At 37.2% G+C, this 24,182-nt stretch overlaps 1 protein-coding gene and 1 long non-coding RNA gene across 2 annotated transcripts in view; one reads left to right on the top strand and one right to left on the bottom strand.

Moving 5' to 3' along the window:
* Positions 1 to 18,827, bottom strand: part of LOC590513 (EGF-like repeat and discoidin I-like domain-containing protein 3) — a 32,872-nt gene extending 14,045 nt beyond the window's left edge. The window contains exons 1-9 of the mRNA XM_030983663.1: positions 18,399 to 18,827; positions 9,934 to 10,000; positions 8,978 to 9,169; positions 6,315 to 6,416; positions 5,743 to 5,850; positions 3,672 to 3,776; positions 3,005 to 3,163; positions 1,479 to 1,652; positions 49 to 377 (exon numbers count right to left, since the gene is read on the bottom strand). Of these exons, the coding sequence (XP_030839523.1) occupies positions 49 to 377; positions 1,479 to 1,652; positions 3,005 to 3,163; positions 3,672 to 3,776; positions 5,743 to 5,850; positions 6,315 to 6,416; positions 8,978 to 9,169; positions 9,934 to 10,000; positions 18,399 to 18,401 (1,239 nt within the window). The 5' untranslated portion in view covers positions 18,402 to 18,827. The remainder of the gene's footprint in view (positions 1 to 48; positions 378 to 1,478; positions 1,653 to 3,004; positions 3,164 to 3,671; positions 3,777 to 5,742; positions 5,851 to 6,314; positions 6,417 to 8,977; positions 9,170 to 9,933; positions 10,001 to 18,398) is intronic.
* Positions 18,828 to 19,701: 874 nt separating this feature from the next.
* Positions 19,702 to 22,632, top strand: LOC105439862. The gene is made up of 2 exons (XR_971430.2): positions 19,702 to 20,019; positions 22,224 to 22,632. It is a non-coding gene; the product is annotated as an uncharacterized LOC105439862 (long non-coding RNA).
* Positions 22,633 to 24,182: the final 1,550 nt, after the last annotated feature.

Genomic DNA, 24,182 nt, shown 5'->3' with positions numbered 1-24,182 from the left:
ACCCGCTGTGTTGCAGAGAGGCCAAGAAAGCAAACCACATGTTAATACCTTGACCGTGTTGGTGTTGATATCCTGGTAGTAGGTCCAAGATGCTCCGTCCATACTGGATGAAACTATGTACGATGTCACCCACTGTTCTGGACTATCTGCTCTGCCTTGCGTCATGATGGCGGTGATGACAAAAGCGGAAGCGAAATCGATCTGAAGCCAGGGGTCTTCGTCAGCAATATCGGGGAGCCACGCAGAAGGACTGTTCAGACGGGCGTTTGGTCCACCCAACGTGTCATTGTACCTACTCGAGATTGAAATGGCGCTGTTAGGAACCTTACCGCTTTCTAGACCGACTGGGCTACCTCGAGGTGTGCTACACAGGTTCACTGTTGAAAGACAATCACAGGTCTTTAAAACTCACAGACAGGTTTTTTAATGGACCAGGAAACTACTACCTAACCAGTTAGGCTAAATCAGCATTCATAACCATACACATTTGGAAGTTCTAGCACTTGTGCGTTAGGAGACATGTGAATCTTGTAATGATTTTTTTTTACCAACTGCCTGTCCCAGTTAATCCGAACGCTTTACCTAACCCCAAAATTGGTACTCAATATCACCTAAAACCCAATTACAGCCGTATCATTATCCCTATGGCCCGTATTTTACTAAATCTTAAACATTTACACAAAATAAATATGGAAAGTTAATGTGGGATATCAGTTTTGTTTTGTTAAACGTGATCTCAGGCACAGGGTCGTGCTTTTGAAGAATATGGTACTATATCTTTGACAAATTGAAGCCATGAACAATTATCGCCCAAGCAAATGTCTCAGAATCCCTGTGAATTATATTACGAACCTAATTTGAACAATTTGTGCCGAATACCGAAGATGATTTAGGTGGAGAGTCTCAACTAATGATAATTAATACAAACACGTGGCAATTTATTAAGGATGTACAAATAAAACAAACAGAGTGTCTTGATTCTCTGATGTCTGACGCTTCAAAACTACACAGAAGAGTTGTATAGATTAGAGAGCTTAAGAGAGGTTTGTAATGCGTAGCTAGCTAATTCCTTAAATTAACCAGCACAGAAAATGAATGTGCAGTTGAAAATAATGTCAAAGTCTTTTTGAATTTCCATGGTTTCAACATAACGAATTTCTTTAGAAATAGTTTGGACGGATCCCAAATAAATTACTTTTATATTAAAAGGGTATTTCAACACCTTTTCGTCAATTAGATTTTTTTCATAAATTTCATCTGGTTATCGTGAAGGATGTCTGTATGATATAAAACCAAACGAATTTATATTTTGGTATGTAGAATATAATCGTTGGTACATATGGCATAGTTATGCAATAAAACGAATTTTGGTTTGCCGTTTCATGTCGTATTAGCTTAGGCTAACAATCTGTATGTTGTGACTCCATCTATTTAAAAATCTCCTGGTCAACACATTCTCATTATTCTGAAACACTTACCAGTACAGCAAACAACAGCTATACTCTCCTCCCTAGGATTCATCGCCGCACTCTCTTCGTACCAGCAGTCAGTAATGTTAGTCAGATCGACAGGGCATCTCAAAGTCACAGCCTCAGAATTATTATCTAAGGACATAATCTCGAAGAGATCTCCTCCCACTGTCGCATATACATCTTTTGGCATACAATCAGAAAGAACAAATAATTGGAAAGATCAATTGGAAAGAAAAAAACATATTTGCACTTCTAAGTCTAATTATGATTTGTCTGAATTATGTATAACAATAGTCTTAATTCCCAAAGATATCGATGTGTTCTGGTCATGAGATTACATCGTTTCAAAAAGTGTCTGGGAACAAGAAGGATTTTGTAGTACACAACAATGAATGTACACCCATTGAGGTAATGGAATCATCGAAAAAGTAGAGAATTTACTCAGTCTTGGTGGCAGAAGTTCATGCATTTGTACAGACATGTGACGTGAAAGTAGGTCCAAATTTAACAGCCATTTCTAATCATATTTGTGATATGAAGGTATGTGAAGTATCAATCCATTTCTAATCTGAAATTCATCCACGCGTTTCTGAAGGAAAAAATGAACATGACGGAAACGCTGCACTTGATGTCGGTCTCCTTGGTGTGATTAAGCCCCCGTCACACAAACTAGTTCTCACTACGTTTTGGAACCGTCCTAGAAAGTCGTAAAACGGATTGTGGTCGGAGTAGAATTTGTAAATAATATCTATAATACGACCCGTAGTTCGTTCATAAACAGTCCTCAATACGTCCATCTCGTCTGTACCCCGTGCACAGTCAGTTCATATCAAGTTCAGATCGGGTAAAATTTGCCATTTCCAGGCAGTTCAAGCCAGTCCGTAGTCAGTTTATACCCGCTATTTACTACTTCTAACTCGTTCCCAATACGACCAAACCCATTCTAACAAGTTCAGAGACAGTTCAGCTCGTCCTCATCGCGTTCGAACGCGCTCCTCAAGCGTCTGGAAGCACGTCCTGGCTCAAGGGTTATAAAAACCCCAGCGCGTTCTTGCCATTCCGTATTTCCGTTCAACTTCAACGATTCTAGCTGTGCAAATCAAGACATTCAAGTGAAGCCCCCATCACACCAAACTAGTTCTCAAAACGTTCTGTAAAATGTTACCAATCGTGGTCAAACTGTGCGCGAACGGAGTGAACGTAGAAGCAACTGATTACGATCTGTTTAAGAATTCATGGACGGGCTCCTCGTTTAAGTACGTTGTCACTCCGTCTAATTGCAGGACGGGGACAATTTTGAACAGGCTCAAAGTTCTGGAGCACTCTCCCATATATCCAGCCTTAGCCCGTCCATGAAGTCCGTAAACAGATCGTAAACAGTTGCTTCTACGTTCAACTTCGTTCGCACACAGTTTGAGCCCGTTTGGCAACATTTTCCAGAACGTATTGAGAACTAGTTCGGTGTGATGGTGGCTTAAGGATTTAACTGACGAAGATAAGCAAACAGAATACAGGACTGTAAAGTGATTTACCTTCATATCCTAGATAAATGCAGACCAACCGTGAAGCGTTCCTGGACCAGTTTAATTGATGGATTAACATGTAGGTTGTAGGGCGAGAACGAGATGTGATAACTACCCTTCCTTCACTTTTACTTCCACCGACTAGTCTCACGGACTGGACGAGGGAGTCTTCATACAATGAAATGAGCCAAAATACAAAACGTAATGATTCTGTTCCAAAAATATCAGCACCGACAAAGGATCGATCCCCGGACCATTTATACGAGAGTTATTAAAACGAGCCTTCACCAATATTACAGTATACCACCACGTAACACAATACTCCCCCCCCCCCCAAAAAAAAAAAAAAAAAAAAAAAACAATAGCTTAAAACAATATCTCTTGAACTTATTATTTATTAATTTTCAGAGGTTGTTGTTGTGGAGTTAGTCCTCCTCTCTCTTTCTCTTTCTATTTCTCTGCCTCTGTTCTGCTCTCTGTCTCCCTGTCTCTCCCTCTGTCTCTCAATCGCTCACTCTGTTGTCTCTCTTTATCTGTCTCTGCCTCAGGCTCTGTTTCTATTTGCCTATAATATGTCGCTCTCTCTCTCTCTCTCTCTCTCCGTGTCTCTCTCTCTGTCTATATCGCCGTTTCTTTTATCTCTCCCTTTCTCATGTAATTAGTTTCCTCCTCTTACCGTACTCGCATCTGTCTCCACAGTAGCCATCCAGGCAAGTGCAGTTAAATCCCTCATCCGTTTCCTCACAGGTTCCTCCATGTTGACAGGGGTTCGATACACACGCTGAAATTACACCACATAATATGCATGTAAGAAGCTGATATAACTGGACTCCATAACTCAATATTTTAAACTTTAAAACATCGTTCGGAGTAAATAAATAACATTAAAGAATTCAAGCACTTATTTATTTGTATTCTATATTCTAGGCATGAATAATACAAATAAAAAAATACATAAAAAAGCATACACATTCAAATGAAGTGCAAAAGAATAAAAAGACAAGAGACACATCATCCAACGAAGTACAAAGTTCTTTCGAGACACCCTCATGTAATGTAACAATGAAATTGATTTTTTTAAAAATTAGATATCTGGAAGCTCTGAGAAATCTGAAAGCTACATTACGTCATTCATTATAATCATTAATGTATAACCTTCGCTCGTCCCCCCCCCCTCCCATAAAAATAAAAATAAATGAAAACTGCAAAAAGCGTTGATTCTTTTTAAATTAAATTTTCGCTCTTCTGAAAAAGGCAATGCCATAAAATTTGCGTATAATTGGAATTAATTCAAAGGATAACAATATGTATACCAATTCATAATTATGAAATTCACCAGAACTTATTTTACCAAAGTTTATTCCATCCTTGTTTCCTATTAAAGCTGCGCACCTCCAGACCTTGCCATCAGGAAGGGCAACGTTGCATTTTGTTTCTTCTTCACAGAATGAGTAGTATTTCTAGTTTCTCAAAGAGCAACCTTTCACTTATTGGACGGACCGGACTATCCTCTGGAAGAAGATGCATTCCTCAAAATGAAAATCATCTAACTCTGCTGTTGAACCCCCCCCCCCCCCCCCCAACCCCCTTCGTCGCTTGCTATACAGCGTTAACTCATATCTGTGTGTTTATTTTTTTTAATGAACGACCGTTTAAAAAAAACAAAAAATACCGTACCGGTCCACAGTTGTGTTTTTTCTATACGTGTTTCTACGAAAGAGACTAATTAAGTTCATCTAAAATTACTTAAGCCATGCCGGTTAAGCCCCCATCACACCAAACTAGTTCTCACTACGTTTTGGAACCGTCCAAAAAATCGTAAAACGAATTGTGGTCGGAGTAGAATTTCAGATGTAGTTCGATATGACCATTTTACATCATTCCTCAGAGTCTGAGCGAAATCCGCTGACAAACAAAGAAGATATGAGAGGGGGAAATTTCGGTGAAAAAGTGAGCTTGGCAACGTGAGTGCTTCGATGACCGTTGAATATTCAAAACGATTTCGGTGTTATCAGTGAGATAATTGGCACGCTCCGCACCGCCTGGACGCGCTCGGGTTTTATAACCCTTGAGCCAGGACGTGATTCCACACGCTCTAGGAGCGCGTTCGAACGCACCAAGGACGAGATGAGGACGAGCTGAACTGTCTCTGAACTTGTTAGAATGGGTATGGTTGTATTGGTAACAAGGTAGAACTAGTTAAAAACGGGTATAAACTGACTACGGACTGACTTGAACTGCCTGGAAATGGCAAATTTACCCGATCAGAACTTGATATGAACTGAATGTGGATGGGGTAGGCCTACAGACGAAGAAATTTGAGCTTCATGAAATATATGAACTGTATCAGTCTATTTATTTAATGAAGTAATAGAGTACCGATGCTGTGACATCATACAAATCTATTTTTGGAATTTCTCAATTTTTTCTTCATTTTCCGAAAGAGCATGTCCAAATGTCGAAAACCAATTGAACATGTTAAGTATTGGTTGAGATATGACCATCTGAATAAATAGATTTCTTATAGGAACTCAGTTTTATTTGCTCTGGCTCGTTATGTTTTGAACCAGAGCAATATAACACTGAGAAAAGAAAGGAAAGGACTGAAAAATGGAGTCAGGTAAAGACCGAGAGAGAGGGAGAGAGAGAGGGAGAGAGAGAGAAAAAGGGGGATATAGTGGCTAGACCTATTATGATAATGATAAAATGCATGACGTCATTTCCATGCTACTATTGCCTAGACATACCAAAGGTAGTGATGGTTTGGGAAGTCGTTGTGTCTGAGCGTTCCGTCATCGTAGTCGTAGGGTTCGTCGTAGGCTTATTCGTTGCTTCCTTCGTTGACTCTATGATCACTGAAAATAACAACAACATACAAACATAACTGACGTAAATGACAATGCATAACATTATTTTCATTGAAATATCTCCAGGCGCTCTTAGTCAGGGTACGGGGAAAGGATCAAGGAGGGGAGAAAAATAGAAATCGGAAAACACTTTTCGCGCGGGAATCCGTCAGTTCTATCAAAAAATTCCAAAAGAGGTATTTTCTTCTAAATCATCATCATCTTCTTCTTCTTCTTCAGTTGCAGCACCGGCCACCGGCCACCGTCGTGTATTGCCGTACTGGTGAGATGCACTGCAGAATGTATGTACAATGTCTGATGAAAGATACAGTGAACTGCATGCAAGTATAAATAAATGTGGAAATTTTGTTTACACCCTGTAAAATGTCTCTTCACGCTCTTTGTTAATAAATTGACCACTCCCTCCCCCTCCCTCCCCCCCCCCGATACGCCTATATAATTATTACACCTACTTTCATCGCAGTGTCTCCCTTGAAACCCACTTGAGCAGGTACAGTTGTAGCCTCCCATAGTCTCCTCACACCAGCCGTTTTTACAGAGGTTTTTGCCACAATCTGCAAAATAAGTAATAAACGGGATAAAACTCAATATTGATTAACAAATTATCATTACACTTTGTTCTGTTTGGTGTGAAAAGATATATTTTCGGGATTTTCACAAATTAACATAAAAAAAGATAAGCAAGACTAATGATAATGCATTTTTAACTGGGCTTAAACATGTCAAACGCCACGGAGACCATACTCCATAGCCATCGGATACCCATTGCATTGGTGTCAGTGCCCATTCTCTAATTCACTGTTTTGCCTGGTGTAATTCACAGCCCTTGCCGACTATTTTTTTTTAATCCCCCGTTAATTGTTCCTGGCTTTATTTTGGCAAAGGTTTATGATTAAGGTAAGAGTTGCAATTGGCTTTAAGGTTAGGATGAGAGTTAGGGTCAGGTATAGTGTTTGTTACAGTTACAGACAAAACCCAATCATTAACACAAAAAACTACTCTAAAAGAAAGCAGAAATATCAGAGAAGCAGACTAGTGAAAGTTCGAATGGAATCGGATAAAAAATAAGAAATTTTGTTTAACACACAAAATGACTAAAATGTCAATTTTTCCAAATGTTTGACTCTGGAGGGCCTTTCCATTTGAGCGAACCGATACAAATATGCTATCCGAAATATATTTTGCCTACTGCCCCAAGGGAGATTGCAATTAAAATAAACAGAAATTAACCATTTTTATCGACGACAAATGGGAAAGTTGTCCATGACTATGTCACAATCAATTGGAGATTGGCATATATTTAGTGATCTCATATTTCAATCATTCATAACTCCCTTGAAGTTAATTCGATTTATTTTTCCAATCTTTTTCTCTTACTTTTCTACTTTCATACAAATGAATATTCAACAAGATTTGGATTCCCCTTCAAGAATGCGGTTAGTGTCTAATAGAAATTAACGTGGAGCAATTTTCGTCAGAAACAAGTGTCGTACAACCTTGGCCCTTTTTTTTTTTTTAGATCTTCCTACATACCTGTACTGTAATAAAAGAAATCGTGATATAGAAAAAGCGGCCTAAAAAAAGAAGAAATTATTTGGAACCGAGACCGCGAAGTTTGCCACTGGTTTATCTAGCACTTAACAATTACTTAAGCCCATCCATTTAGGCTTTAATTCAAGTGAGAAAACGATAATTATTTCACACTGTTTTCAAATTCTGGTACTTGATAGCGAAGGGGAAAACGAGAATATTATTTGGTGAATACTAATTCACAAAAATTCTTGCTCGTCTCGCATCAGAATATTGTTTTGCTAGATAACTTGATGTTCCTTTCATTATGTTCGATAAGTTTTACTAAACATCTAGAGAGGAATTTCAAATAGTAGTAGTAGTAGTAGAAGTCGTAGAAGTCGAAGTAGTAGTTGTACAATGCAAAAACCAGAGTGTTAAAATTAACACCAAGGGTGTTAAATTTAACACTTTCTTGGTATCTATATCGGACAACTCCTCTGGTGTTACTTAACATCATTTTCTGGAATTAGATAATTTCAATTCCACTTTTGGTGATAATATCTGACAACTCCTACTGGTGTAGATTAACAGCAATATCAGGAATCATAACAAATTCGATTCCACTTTTGGTGTTTATATTCTTGTTGATCCAATGGTCCCACATTCCATATTTCCTATTATCGACCAGGGTAGAAGAACCAATGGTAAACTGATAATTCATAATCGATGTTGGCAACTGTCCACCAATATGTATATTCTAATCTCTTTTGCATTAACTCCATCACATAGATCAATGAAGTAATTTCAAGATTAACATTTAAATGATACAGGATGGTACAAGAATATATAATAAATGTGCATGTTGTTTCTTGGTTAGTAATCTTATAATCAATAAATCTATTGCTAAAACGTTAATGTAATTGTAACAAGATCGGACAAATAATCTATTAGTCAATAATTGCCAAAGGAAAATGCAAATCACAAAATTGATGTGCATTGTCATAATTTGCTTAACAAATCATGATAAATGTATTCTTCTGTGAACACGTGTAAAGTAATCATTAAGCGCGCGTACACTTTGTGAAAACTTATTCGACCAATCAAACGAAATCACGTGATGATACTTTTAACACCGAGCATAAAACAACACCAAGTTACTTAACACCAGGTAATTATTAATGCATGCTTAAATCTGACCGGTGTTAAAAATAACACCAATGGTGTCAGAAAAATTCAATACCATACTGGTGTTAGAAATTTAACACCCTGGTTTTTGCAGTGTAGTAGTAGTAGTAGTAGTAGTAGTAATAATAGTAGTAGTAGTAGTAGTAGTAGTTGCAGTGGTATAAGAAATAGTAGTGGTAGCAGTAGTAGTAAACAATTAGTAGTAGTCGTAGTAGTTGTATTTGTAGTAGTTGTATTAGTGGTGGTAGACCTCTAGTAGTATTTGTATAGTATTGTTAGTAGTTTTAATGATAGTGGGATCGGATATTTATAATGTCAATTAAAAATGTATGATCTGTACTATTATTGATTGATTAGCTTTTTTTAAGGGATTTGATATTTTATGACAAAAATGAAACCAAGGAAGCATGAGATTTACCCGGGATTCTGCATATTATGTGTTGGCCAGGAATTTTTCCAGCGACGAGTTTTGGGACGGTCTGCAACATGGTGCCATCGGGCAGTCGCACCATATTACAATTTAAGGATGTCGGCAAGGTGCTTTGCTTGCTGAACTCGCCAGGACAAGATGTTTTCGTCAGCTTCGACGAATCCGATAAAGCGGGCAAGGCTGTGTGGAATAAAAACAAAAAGAAATCGCTAGTGAGCTCTTCCTCCTACTGCTCTCCCTCCTCCTATTCCCCTCCCAAATCCTTCCTCTTCCTCCCTTGCCTCCCCTCGTCCTCCTCTTCCCGCTGTCCCTCCTCTTCTACCTCCCCCTTTCTCAGCCCTCCCTCCTCCTCACCGCCTCCCCTCCTCCTCACCAACTCCCCTCCTCCTCACCGCCTCCCCTCCTCCTCACCAACTCCCCTCCTCCTCACCGCCTCCCCTCCTCCTCACCAACTCCCCTCCTCCTCACCGCCTCCCCTCCTCCTCACCGCCTCCCCTCCTCCTCACCGCCTTCCCTCCTCCTCCTCCTCATTTTCTTCCTCTTCTACCTCCTCCTCTTCCACCTCTTCCTCTCCCCCTTTAGTATCATTCTCTTTCTCCCATATTCCCCTCATTCTCCTCCTCTTCCTCCTCAACCTCCTTCTCTTCCTCCTCTTCCTCCCCGTCACCTCTCACCATCTCTCCTTCCTTTTCCCCTTCCCCATCTCCTATTTATTCTTCCCCTCCCCTACCCCTTATGATTGAAATTCCCCTTACAATAGTTTGAAACATTCATTAGGGGGAATTTTCCAAACGTCGAACTATTTATTAGAGATCCTACGTAGATTTTACACCTCGCTCCTATTTCGCTTTATAATGGTAATTTTATGAGCCAACTTTTTCAGCAATATTCGTACAATCATGAAAATATGACGTATATAATTATGAAGTCACACTTATTCTTACCAAAGGACAAACAGGTTACAGTGCCAAACAGCAACTTCCACATTACACCGATCTTTTGGTCTTTAGCCTGTGTTTATAAAAATGTTAACATTGCATAAACAAATAGAACAAGAACAGAAAAATGATGATTAAGATAATGGCTAATGATGCTAATGTTATCACCTACCAAAACCAAGAAAGATATTTTCCAGCAGGATTTTCACTTTCACTGGCCCAAAATATTGGAATGCCCTTCTCGGCACATTAAAAGAAAAACCCTCTATAAGTGGTTTCAAAAATGCCCTCAAGCACTTTTTGTTGCAAACGAATCAGAATAAGTAGTTCCCCGTTTTTGTTTTTTGGTTCGTTGTTTTTCCCCCTTAATTGTATTTTGTCTGGCATGGGTCATTCAGTGCTCTGTGGCATTCATGTATTTAGTTAACGCTGGTTTCAAGTGGTACCTCGTTCGTTTGAGCAAATGCATTTTGTAGGGGCCCCCTATGGGGGCGTCTGGCGGGCCCTTAGCAGCAGAAATTTTGTCTGGCATGGGCCATTCAGTACTCAGTGGCATTCATACAATTAGTTAGCACTGGTTTCAAGTGGTACCTCGTTCGTTTGATCAGATGCATTTTTGGGCCCCCCTCAACTGGCCCCAGGGGCCACATGCAGCAGAGGGACTCCGGCAGACGTCCACATTTTGATATCCTAGGTTTTTCCCAAATGTTCCAATACTCAGATATTGTTACCTCGTTCGTTTGATCAAAGTGTTCTGGGCTGCCGGACTATAGGCTATGCCCTTACGTACAACTGATATATTTTGGTTCATTCGAAGTTTTAAATTACAAATTATTTTCCAAAACATAATCATGTCCCTGTTATACAAACAAAAAGTGAAACGTTGCATCGACTTTTTCACAAGTGTTGCATAAATTATTATTCACCGTATGCCATTTATATAAATTTTCTTTTGAGGCAATAATCCTATGAATCATCTTTAAATTTAATTGTTTAACTTTATTATAAGGAATTTGCATTAATTTAAATGAAAATACATCCTTCTAAACAACTTAATTATCTAAATCTAGAAAGGAATCATGTATTTATTAAAACGGATAACAAGTAAAACGGCTATAAAATAAAATCAAGCACATGGTGGCTATTTCATTATGATTGAAACAAAAACATAAAATACTTAACAGATCAATCTTCAAGGGCTTTAAACAAAAAGATCAAGTAAAAGGAGGCACCTTTTCTTTGTTCAAAAGGGCCCTTTTGGGGTACTTAAAAAGGTTGGGGGCACTGTGACCCTTGTCAAACCCCTCCCCCCCCCCTTCTCCCAGGACCCCCGCCTCTAAATTAGCTTGTTTGCTTCGTTTTGGTTTGTGATGCTAGTGAAAACGCTTGTTATCTTTAAAAAAAAAAATCATAATTCTAGATCGAAATTATTCAAAAGCTGTGTTAGGTATTAGGGCCAATGTACTTATTTTGAGGAGTGGGGCGTACATTTATTTATATGTGAAAATACATGTTACGCTAATAACATGCCGAAAGTGGATTGACAATTATGATTCAGCTTCATTGGAATACCTGTCAGCGTCAAATATTTTCAGAGGGGTGGGGTTTGTGAGTGGATCAAAAGGATAGATATTGATAGTATCACCATTATTTTCGTTGCTTTGCACGTTGCGATACAAACAAGCTGGTATTAACGATACGCTGATTAAAAAGAACCAAGACCAATTTGCACTATCAGATAATTAAATATCGACCTTCATCACATTACCTTAATGGAATATTTCCGGCATGGAAAAAGTCTGTATTTTTAATGAATAGATGTATAATTGAATTGCAATAAAGCGTCTCACTTGGATGCTCTTGTTTTGGTAGGATAATGATGGGCATCGTTTTCTCCCAAACGTTGGTACTTTCAATGGCTCATACAATAACAAAGATAGAATACCAATGAGTTCATTAATCTGACAATGTTATAACGGTTAAATTGTGAACGTTAATTTTTCCCCCAAATGTTTATATTTTACTTTTGAGTGCATGCATGCACTCAGCCCCAGCATTTGCAATTCCCAACGAATTTATCTACCCAGACAAAAAAAAAATGGGAAGGGGTGGTCTGTTTTGGTACTTAATTCTGTTGTACATATAGCTAGTGTGTAAATGGGCGTGTAAGACGTACGGATAGAGAACATTATGTTAGCTAATACCTGCAAGATGAGATTAATATTAAGTAATATGAGCATAGAGTGTGGCATTGAGAAAGAGCAAATTTGTTTTTCACATTGCAAAAGTGATGATAATTTGTATTTTGTATTTTTACCTCCTAAAAGAAGTTTTTTTTAATTTACCCCGCCTAACTTCGGGGTATAATGAAATACATTGTTTGAACGGAAGAGAAACAGAAAATACAATTTTACAATCTCATAGAAATGAAAGAAGAACAAAAAAGAGAACAAATAAAAATGTCGTAACAGCAACATTGTACATGTTGTTGTTCTAAAGCATTACCCTTTAACACATGCCATTTAGTAAAGTTAATTTAATATTTGAAACAGCTAAACGATGGTCTATATGTTTCCTGTATCTGTTATCAAATATCTTTTTTTCTCATTAGGATTAACAAACGAATTCGGGCCATTTCTTTTATATTGAAATGATACAGAGTAAAAATTAAAACTGATATAGGTAGTAGTACTATCTCTATACCAGTCTTGAGACTGACCATATCGGCCTTATATATTAATACTCCCCACAAAGATGCTCCATTGTTTCGGGGAACTTTTCACAACAAAGTACATAGTTCTGAGTCAACCAATTTCATTTTACGTTATCTATAATTAGTTAGAAGACAGTTTGTGTTAATTTTGAACTGGGAATTCTTGTTTTAACTTCAATAGTTGATATAAAAGTTAGGATATATATATATATTTCCAATTACTATCTGTAATATCCATTTTCTCGTAATTTCTATTTGTATTTGTGTATTTGTATTTTATAAACTTTACTTTAGTTAATTATGTCATGTTTAGTTTAAGGAGCCTATCCACAACAAGCTCTGCTTTTCCATAGGCTCCGCCACTGTATCTCTTAAGTTAAACTTAATGGACAATATTCTGAATAGTGTGTACCAGTATTGTATGTACATGTATAAAATAATCATTTTAAATATGTTGTTACACTCTTTGTAAAATTAGATATTGTGGAAACCAATAAACTATATATATCTATCTATAAATTATTGAAAATTTATTGTATTTTCTTTTTTATTTTTTATTTATGGAAACTGCCCCCTACCCTAGCCCCCGCTGCGTATACAGTCGTGGTTCAGTGACAAAGCAATGGTCTTGTAACTGTGAGGCCCCAGGATCAAAACCGTGTCGATGTGCTATATTAGTGCCCTTTGTGAAACATTAATCCTCATTACTGTCATTTATGACTTAAGGGCGTATAGGAACCCTAGTTGAAAAGCATAGTAGCATACACATGCTTTAGCAGTCACGCAAAACACACATTGTCAAATTAGTATTCAATAAAATCTGAGAATGTATACTCTTATCTATATCTATTATTTTTAAATTATTTTTAAAATAATTCCATAAATTGGGGTAAAACAAAAATATTCCAACTTTATGACCGACAGTGTATGTTTAGACTGTCCATGATTGTCTGATGTGCATTGCAGATTGCTACTTTTGCGCTTTGCGCTATAACATTTGGCTCGTTGCTTTTTAACGCTGCGTCTTTGCATTTCTATGATGCTGTTGATTGAACAAATTTGAATAAATTCATCAATCCTGATGAAGCCGTATGAGCGAGAATTCAATTTATTCTTGTCTCATATACGGTTGTCTCATTTACTTCGTATATTATGTATGTATTATGAAAATGAGATAGCAAAATGTGTATATTGATGGTCATCTTGCGAGTAATAACTCTCATCGGGCTCTCATCATTAATATTTCTCTTCATTTTTTAATTTTTTTATGGTGAATTATTGGGGGGGGGGATGATTGTACAGGCCATCCCCCCCACCTGAAATATTGGGGGGATATATCCCCCCATCCCCCCCCCCCCCCCGGGATCGACACCTATGCCCGAACCTACTCAATATTATGTCATCTTCACAAGTCATGACACCTCACACAAAGTAAAACGAGGTTCCATCAAAAAGTAATGTCCAAAATTGTTCTACAATTTGAAAGCCCTATACTTTCAAACTAGTCCACCTGAAAATGTCTTCATCTTTTTTTTAAAGGGTTTGCCCCGTCTTGCACATGTGTCAAGCAAGATTCATTCAAATTCATCGAAGAAACTGAAATAATTTTAATTAACGAAATGCTAAGTCGGATGCTCAAAATGATTTTGAATGTATGAATGACAGGATAACGTGATCACTTCATTCTAAAATGTATGTACGCTTGACGAAAAGCGTGAATCACCCACGAATTAGAATGAGGAACATGATAATTTGACTGAATCAAACGTGAATTTAAATGCACAGATCATGAATTTGTACTTTCAAATAGCAAGACTGGAACAAATCCATTTTCGATTGAATGGATTGGAAAAGTTGCAAAATTGGCCGCGAAAATCTATACTTTCTCTTCTCTTCTGTTCTTTTAAATTGTCTTATTTTCTTCTGTTAGTTGTCTTCTTATCCTCATTCCTTTTTATTTCTATTTTCTTCATCCTTATTCTTATTTTAGGCCTGACTTTGATCAAATATGGACGTTGAACTAAAAAGAGCATGGAATCTGCCCAATACACAAGTTCGTAGTTAGTACATGATAAAATCTGTATCGAATGTTCACTACGGAGACTCCAGTCTAACTCAAGAATTTGATTTCTTTGGCTGAAGTCTCATGTACAATTATATTTCTTTAAATTTGAACCACACAGCCATTATTCATTAAAGTCATGAGTCACTCTCATTCTCATCACACGAACATTGCTTTCTATATCATGCCCGTTATACACTATAATTACAATCTATTATTTCGAAATGTATCAAGTTTTGTTTTTCTCTTTTCCTCAAGCGAGCTTTTTTTCCTCCATAATTTCAATACATATTTACATTAATTACTCAATAATTGAATGAAAAATGAAATTGGCTAAAAATTAAAATATGTTCAACAATTCTTCCAGCTTAGTATTATATTCTTTGCTTACACATTCATACCTTAAAAAACAATCTTAGCAACGACTTGAATTAAAATAACAAAGTATGCGGGTAAATAACAGAATCATTTACAATCTTTTTAAGGTAACATTTATAAATTGCATATTGCGCATAATTTAAAATAGTATTTAGGAGAGTATATTTCTTGTTTCCTATGTCCTTACCTGCAATAAATACCTTCTGTCTTATTTGAAGTTCTACTTGGAATTTTGATTTGATTTGATTTGAGTTTATTCCTCTACAATGTGGAAATATGCTTTCCACCAGCATTACAATGATACAAGAAATAGAGTACAATAATATGAACATATGAACAATTAAGCAAGCAATTTCAGAACAGAAAAGATCTCGTCATTTAACATAAATAATACAAAATTGTTTCAGCCATCCAAAATTGTTAAACTTGATTAGATGATTAGAAATATCTTTGAAATAGCTTTATGATAACAGTTTATAAATTCAAATAATTTTGATCATTATTGCTATTGTAATTATTATTAATATTATTATTATTATTATTATTATTATTATTATTATTATTATTATTATTATTATTATTATTATTATTATCTTTATTATTATTATTATTATTATTATTATCTCTTAACGAATTGGTTGAACATGTGGATAGAGTTTGGTACGAAGGATTGGCGGAAGCGTGCTCGGTTTGTGCGTGGGACGTTTAATCGAATTCCAGAACGGTTGAAAGAATACTGGGTGTTGAGAGGGTGACTTTGATCTTTCATGATTTTGTTTGTTTTGGACATGAGTCTCTATTCGAACAAACAGTTTATATCAGCCAAATCATGCCCTATCACTCTCTGTGCCGCTCGCCGCACCCGGTCTAAGCGACTCCGGTTTTTCTGGGTCCCATTTCCGTAAAAGCAAATCACGTTGTATGTTAAAATGCTTTGTATTAGTGACTGATAGAACAAAACCAGAATTGTTCTGTCAACGTGAATGTTTCTCATCATTCTCAGAAAGTAGAGTCTTTGGTTTCCCTTCTTACACAATGTTTGTGTGTTTTTAGTCCAGTCTAAAGTGTTGGTATATGCTTCCCATGTACTTGTACTCCTTCACCTGTTAAACCTCCTTATTATGAAGAAATAACGGATTGTGTGTATTTGATTTTTTCCGAAAGTCAAACACCATTTCCTTTGTTTTAGATACGTTTATAAGTGGAGGTAACTGCGCATCACACCACTCAATGAAAGCCTTCACCGTTGTGACATAGTCATTTACATTCTCATCAGTAAGATGTCCAGTGATTACCATATCATCAGCATATTTTATGATATTACAATTTTCATTGTCACTGATAATTTTACTAGTATACAGGGAGAAAAGAGCGGGGGATAAAACACATCCCTGCGGGGCACCTTGGTACAAGATTTAATCATTCCCAATCTTACTGCCTGAGGTCTTTCTAGCAAGAAATTGTGAATTCATAGAACAAGTTGGGGAGAAGCATTCATTTCCAAAAGCTTGGCAGCAAGAAGGTGAGGCATAATTGTGTTAAAAGCACTGGAAAAATCTACAAAGAGTGCCCTTACAAAACTCCCACCGACATTTAGGTGTTTATAAGCCCCATGAAGGAAACGTAACACTGCATCGTCGACACCTCTGTTTTTGCGGTATGCAAACTGCAGTGGGTCGAGATGCTTACCGACCTGACTCATTAGCTTTTTCAAAACAAGCTTTTCTAAGCACTTCATGGCATTGCAAGTTAGGGATACAGGCCTAAAGTCTTTGTACTCGGTACATTTATTGCCTTTTGGTACAGGTATTATTGTTGAAGTTTTCCACAAAGTTGGTACGATGCCTAGATTTAACGAGTTCTGGAATAATTTAGGGTACACATATGCAAGTTGATCTTTGCAAACTCTCAGAACTTTATTGCCGATGTTATCCGGGCCTGCAGATTTATTCACTGCGAGGTGGGCAAACATCCTTCTCACATCGTGCTCTGTTACACAGATGTTATTCTCCCTATTATCATCGTTAGCGTTACTTTGTAAGGTAGCAACAATATCTTCATTCATACTCCTAAAATGTTCGTCATCAAACCTGCAATAGTATTCGTTAAGCTCTTCAACAAACTCTTTTGACTGCACATTTGGTTGGCTTTTCTTCTGCCTATACCCTGTCAGGTTTTGCATAGTTTTCCAAGCAGATCTAGTATCATTATCTTGAAAGCTCTTTTCAATTCTGTCTCTCTGAACCTTCTTACAATGTACAATTAGTCGATTAATCTCTTTATGTAGCTCTTTCTTAAGTACATCGTTACCTTGATATACTGCAATTCTTTTTTGTTTGATCAAATTCCTTAACTCTGTTTTGAACCATGGTTTGCTGTTAGGGAAGACCTTAATTACTTTACATGGTATTGTGAGTTCAACACAAAAGTTAATATAATCGGTAATAGCATCAACCTGTTCATCCAGTGAGTTCGCATCGTCCAATAGCAATTCCCAATCCGTACAGTCGAGGCACGCCATCCGTCCAGGCGTAGCGTTGCTTAGTGACGGGCTTTGTTCTCTTCAACTTCTGCTTGTAAGATGGAATGAGGTGAATGTTCTTGTGGTCCGAACTCCCCAGTTGATAACAGACTTTGCTTACGTAGGCCTTAGGAATGTTTCCGTAGCACAAATCTAAGGTTGACTCACCCCTTGTTGTGACATCGATGTATTGTCCGTAGTTGGGCAATTCATCATTCAGCCGGCATTGATTGAATCCCCGATGATGAAAATGGGTGCATCTGGAGAAGACGTTTCTAAAGCGTGGGCGTGGTTGGCAAGGTCACCGCTTGCAGTTGCTAAGTCCGCTCTTGGGTGTATGTAACATACTGTAACGAAGATCTGAGGGAACTCCCGTGGTAGATAATATGGACGCATATCAAATTATATATTATTTTCCGAAACATAATCACATCCTTGCATTACAACAAAAAGTGAAACCTTGTATTAACTTGAATCAACAAAATGTTGCATAAATTATTATTCACAATTTGCCATTTATAAAATCATTTTTGTTTGATGCAATAATCCTGTGAAGCATCTTGAAATTCAATCGTTTAACTTTTTTATTTCAAATTTGCCTTAATTTAAATGAAAATACATCTTTAAAAAAAAAATTGCCTTAATTTAAACGAAAATACATCCTTTAAAAAAAGTCATGATCTAAATCAAGAAATATGCTTATATTAAAACGGGCAAAAAGTGAAACGGCAAAGAAACCAAATCAGGCTTATGGTGGCCATTTCAATATGATTTAAACAAAAACATAAAATACTTACCATTTTACGAATCAATCTTCAAGGGCCTCCAAAAATGATCAAACAGCACGATAATAACCTGACCTCTTTCTCGGATAAAACAAAAATGAACAAATTTGGCAACGAAGAAAAAAGTTGCTTGAATACAGAAAGGCGGGAAATATTAACCGTGAGATTAAAACTGCAGGCTAAAGCTACCGATCGATTGAAATCGCAGGAGACATATGACTGGATAACTACGTTCGACCAATTGGAAATGGTAAATGATATGTTTTTCCTTCTCTGCAAGCGGTAAGCTCATATGCAAACGGGATTGATATAAACAGATAGATTGTGTTTTGTTGTTGAAATGCACGTTGCAATAGAAACAAGCTGGTATTAAGAAGCATGATAAAATTTTTAAACAGACCGTTATGCACTGTCAGATAATTTAATATCAAACTTCTTCACATAACCTTGATGGATATTTCCGGCCTGAACACAGTCATGCATGATTGAATTCTAATAATGCATCACGCGTCGATGCTCTTGCTGTGGTTATCTCATCAAATCAGCTCTCAATTAGCATAAGAAAAGGGGGATCACGTGGGACCAACGGGTACCGCCAAGGTGTAGTTGGCTGTATAGAGGGCGCAAGTAGTTACAATAGTGCAATTCCACTTAAGATTTTTTGTTTTTTAGGCCGCCATCCTAGTCAAGCAGCGCTTATGATTGCTTGTTCGAATAATACTTTAATTCTATAATAATACGTTAAAGAAATATTAAGTTTCGTTATATTTATATAATTTAAAAAACGTTTGACATGAGGTTATTATTGTTTGTATATTTGTATTATACATTTACCTTACGTTATATGTTCTTTGTTATTCAATTATTATATTTGGAAAAATGAAGGAAAACAAAATCGACGTCGGTCATGAAAGGAAATTAATATGATTCATAACTTGCAGTTATTAAGTACCCGACTGTATGTGTAATTGTGTGTATGGTATTAGTATACCGCCTCGGGCGTGTTAGACTCTTCCAAAGGTACCTTGTGTGGGTAATTCTTACTAATGCCCGTGTTTCATTTGTTTTTATAAAATGATGTTTGATAACATGATTTTACTAATGACCGGTCATTATCCAAATGACGCGTTAGGCAAAATAAATGCCTGGTCACGTGTTCGCTTTCAACCAATCATTTGATTAGGATCCACGCCATCATGCATCTTATAAACCAGGGTGAGTATAGCATATTGAACTAAAACAATGGATCTAGGTCACGTGGCATTCTGGAGTGCCCAACAGGTGGTACCTCCAATCTTCGACTTTTGTCGAATGATATAATGTCCTAATAACAAAAGTTGTCCGTCAGCAATGCAATTACACATGCCATGTTATCAACAGCATTGGTGGTACGGGGTTTTCTAGGACAGATGTTCATTCGTCTGGTATTTTGATAACACTTTGCGATTAGTGCAATGCAAATATAAAAATTATGAGAATGTCAACAGGCCGCTAGCAAGCTCACGACTGTGGTTGAACTACAGATGTAAGGATTTGCTAATGATAATAGGCATGGCATCAAGTCCATTTCTTCAACAGGCACGTCATTACCAGTTTCCACAAAAAAAATGCCGAGGACCTATCTACTGCCGAAGTAAGTTGGTATTTTCTTTATTCATATTTATATTGAAATTCATTTAGACAGCATTTGTTTATTATCATATTTCATATTCATACATCACTTGCTTGAATAGAATGTTTCATTGATTATGACTGGTGAAATTTGAGGTAACATTTCATGCAAGAGACATATCAGAACCGCTATATCAAAATGATGGATATAGCTATGCCTATAAACTACCTTCTTGATGCATAAATAATTTCAATAGATTTATAAAGAATAATTCAACGTTAAATGTGTTTTACCCTAGGAATAAACATGTACAGTGGTGTACCAACGGGGTAAAGGGGAACTATTATTGCCCTATATCGAAGGGCAAAACAAATATAGAGGGGATAAGTACAAAGTAAAAGAACGAAATGGAAAGATGCACTGTGAAAAGGAACGCCTCTCGTTCACTCGTCTTAATCTCTCCCATTTCAGATATCTACCACCCTCCCCATGACCCCCTATTGTTTTTTTTAAACGCCGACATGTTTCCAATTTCATTACAAGTTTCCTGCTTACATCATAAACTGATATTCATTTTGATCGTAAGTCCAAGGGAGAGGTGGGCATAAATTATGGCAGATCATCAATCTAAATTAGGGGGAAATGAGGGGGGGGGGGGCGGGTGGGGGGGGGGGGGGTTCTCCGTCTCCTCTATAAGGATTGAAATTTGTGGTACTTCAAATTTTGTATACATTAGTATACTAATGTGTTATTTTTTATAGCCAATTCTCACATCGTCGTTTGTCGAGATATGTTAACGACTCTGCGGCTGTACATGCATAACACTGTTGTAATAATTATTATACCAGTATCATGCATTAACGTTATGTGAACTCTAGCATATGGTGCGTTTGTAAACTATTTACACACACATGTAGCCTATAATATATTATACCCGATATAGACATGTACAAACACAGCGGTGGATCTAGAAATGTTAGAACGTGGGAGGCGGGGGCATAAATAAATAAATCCGCAGAAGTTCAGAAATTGAAATCAACGTCCGACGAGTTTTAAGGTTTATAATATCAAAACTATGGCCTATAAAACCTTGCCGGTCGTCTAAATGCACTTTTTTTTCCCTCAGTCGACCGCAACAACATTCGAAAAAACCAGACTAATGCCTCAATCACACCTTTGCGTATTTTCTCGCGTATTGCTGCGTATTCATGGCAAGCCGTTTTAACATTCATTCCTATTTCTTGATATCAAGAAAATATTTTCTGTTGTAAAGCAATAGTAATTATTGATATCAAGAATGCGATTTCCTGATGTCAAGAAAGAGGAATAAATATAAAACGGCTTGCCGTAAATACGCATCAAAACGCAAGCCAAGTACGCAAAGGTGTGACCGGGGCATTAAAGGCCAAGGCAATTTCAATGTGCAAACATAACAGTGAGGTATTATGTTATCCGAACATGCTTTCTATGGGATGTACATTATGTTTCGAAATTGTCCTTGAGTTGATTTTTCTAAAATAGTTACAATCATAATTATTCATCATATTCCCTGTAATGCAATTATTGTACCAGCCATGTACCAGTATATCCTTTAGAGAATTACTCAATTAGCGCGGAGTTGTTAGGAACCACTGATTTGAATAAATAATGGTTGATATAGAACACAATCATATTCATCATATTCCCTGTAATGCAATTATTGTACGAGTCATGTACCAGTATATCCTTCAGAAAATTAGCGCCAAGATGTTAGGAACCACTGATCTAAGTAAAATAATGATGGTTGATATAGAACACAAGTGTAAACAAAGAAACAAATAAATGAATAAAATAAACAGTGTTCGCGATTGTACGATTATCAATGAATAGGCCTATTTGATTATAATTATACTCCGGTGGCAATCGATGCCTCATTGTCAATTTCTTATGTTCAACTCTTGAACCAACACTGTCCATAATATTACGTACCCTAACCCTAAATATCCCCGAAGGCCTACAAAAACAAAAAAAATGTTGTATTGCCCTTTGCCGCGACCGACCCCAAAATCTTGAAATTTACCGTCGGCTTTTTAAAAAAGTTATTTTTTTAAAACCGTTTTTTAAAAGAAAAAAAAATGTATTAAAGTATTCAAAACTGAGAAATATCAGCCCAAAGAGAAACCTTAAAAAAAAAATGCTTAAAAAATCATATTGTTTCTCTCTCTCTCTCCCTCTATGTATTTCAGGTTTTGCTTAAGAACTGGGTTGGATGATAAGGACACAATAGGGTCACTGCACTCCACATACTCACCTCCACGTGCCATTTTGCCGAACGACGGAATGATCCTAAGTTACAAGTCATAATCAAGTTCAAACAGACAAGACTCCGAGCCGATTTAAAAGCAACCGATTTTTGACCACACGATGTGATGTCATATTTTCTGTTCGGTGCCGTATTGTCGGTCTTATTTTCAACTTACGCTTATGGATTTCTTCGGAATTTGACACTCGTCGATATACAGTATCACTGGTCAACGGAATGTGCAGTAGTAAAGATACTTGTAAAAGAGTAGGCCTAATTGGATTATAGGAGCACCTTTGCAACAGGATAGGCCTGATATCTGAGGTAGATGGTTACTTAGTATCCGACAGGTTTTCCTTTAATCATTAACAAAAAGCAAGCTTTTTAAAATAATTTGTTCAAACCGAGACGTCGATGTCAACTTTTTTTAAATTCAAACACGTGAAAGAAATACATTGATTGATCATTCATTTTGAGTACCAGAAGAATATAAAATGGCGAGTATTAACTCTGACGTGCTACAAAGACGCCATTCTACAGATTCAACATGCTCGTCAGACGACGAACCATGTCGTACACCACGTGCTAACATAAACTTCATGCGCGCTTCTTGCATCCTCCTCCTAATCGCCGTCATAACCCTCGTCATCAGCTGTGTGGTTCCGCGAAACGTCGAACTGGACGAACATCGATTCACAGCGCGGGAATACGAAGCTGCGCAGGCGCACTACACCCACCGCGCTCACACGATGGATGTCTTGTTGGTTGTCGGGCTGGGCGTGTTGTGTTTAGCGTGTATTCTGCTATCAGCGGCGCACCTGGAGGGCTTCGTGAGAGATATTTACCGGGATCCCGGCCGCGGTGACACTGAGGTGCAGGGTCTAACGTCGACGGCAAACTCCGCTGGTTACGGCGGAATGTGGGGATCATGAATTGGAGAAGACAGAATAGTACATCTGGTCGGAGAAATTTTAAACATCTTTTGGCAATTTACGCTGTTCTCCAACGCAGAGATTCGGAAAAGCAAGACAAAATCTCAGCTGAACATATCCCCGAAGGAAAAAGAAAGATTTTGGCCTAATGTAATGAATGAACACTTATTTTTTTCAGAGATATATATTTTATTTTTTTTAAAATTGGTCTTAATTTGTTGTTCTTTTTCGTTCATGAAGACCATGAAAATGGCAGATCTTTCCTTTAACTTTTCGATCACGTTGTTATCCAAACACATTTTAGATTCGAGAAAATGTTTGGATAAATATGAACATTATTTTGTGTATGTGTTTACTACTATTAAATCAACTCAACTAGAAAAGTATCTTGCATGCAAAAGTTTCTTATTCTATTGTCGGCTTGAAAAGACTCGTATATATTAATGGTTAAAGTAGTCACACGAAGAATCAAAAGTGTTTTGAAATTGCTGCATAATTCATATCATTGTAAAGGGGAAGCCTTACTGATCAAATATAACAACTTCCCTCTTCAAAATATGTTTGGGGCCCGCAGTAACATCAAAAATGTTAATTTTGAGATCCAGATGTTCTGCCTTCAGCGGTCCTCCGATCCGTAGAGCGTCAAGATTCGTGACGTCACATGCGAGACAACGCTAGCCACAAAGCATTTTACGCCTTTAAAGGTACTATGTCCCTTTTGCAGCCAACCTCAAATTCTGTAGAACTTTGCAGGAATTATGAATATGTCATGTATGTCCTATCTGTGAAATTTGAACGTTAGCAGTGTCCTAATATTCAAATTATGCAAGGAAACCCGTTTACTTGCTAGACTCCACAGTCAGACACTATTGAGTGACTGACTGGCTTTTTTGTTCTTTGGTAATAACATACATAAAAAGAGCTGTAAAGGGTACATGAGCATTTGTCTACATCAATAACCCACTTCTTGT

The sequence above is a fragment of the Strongylocentrotus purpuratus genome, unplaced genomic scaffold (genome assembly GCF_000002235.5).
Source record: "Strongylocentrotus purpuratus isolate Spur 01 unplaced genomic scaffold, Spur_5.0 spur5_scaffold_13, whole genome shotgun sequence".
In the NCBI taxonomy this organism is placed as follows: Eukaryota; Metazoa; Echinodermata; class Echinoidea; order Camarodonta; family Strongylocentrotidae; genus Strongylocentrotus; species Strongylocentrotus purpuratus.
Note: the sequence above shows the minus strand (reverse complement) of the source record. Positions and strands in the feature narration are given on the sequence as shown.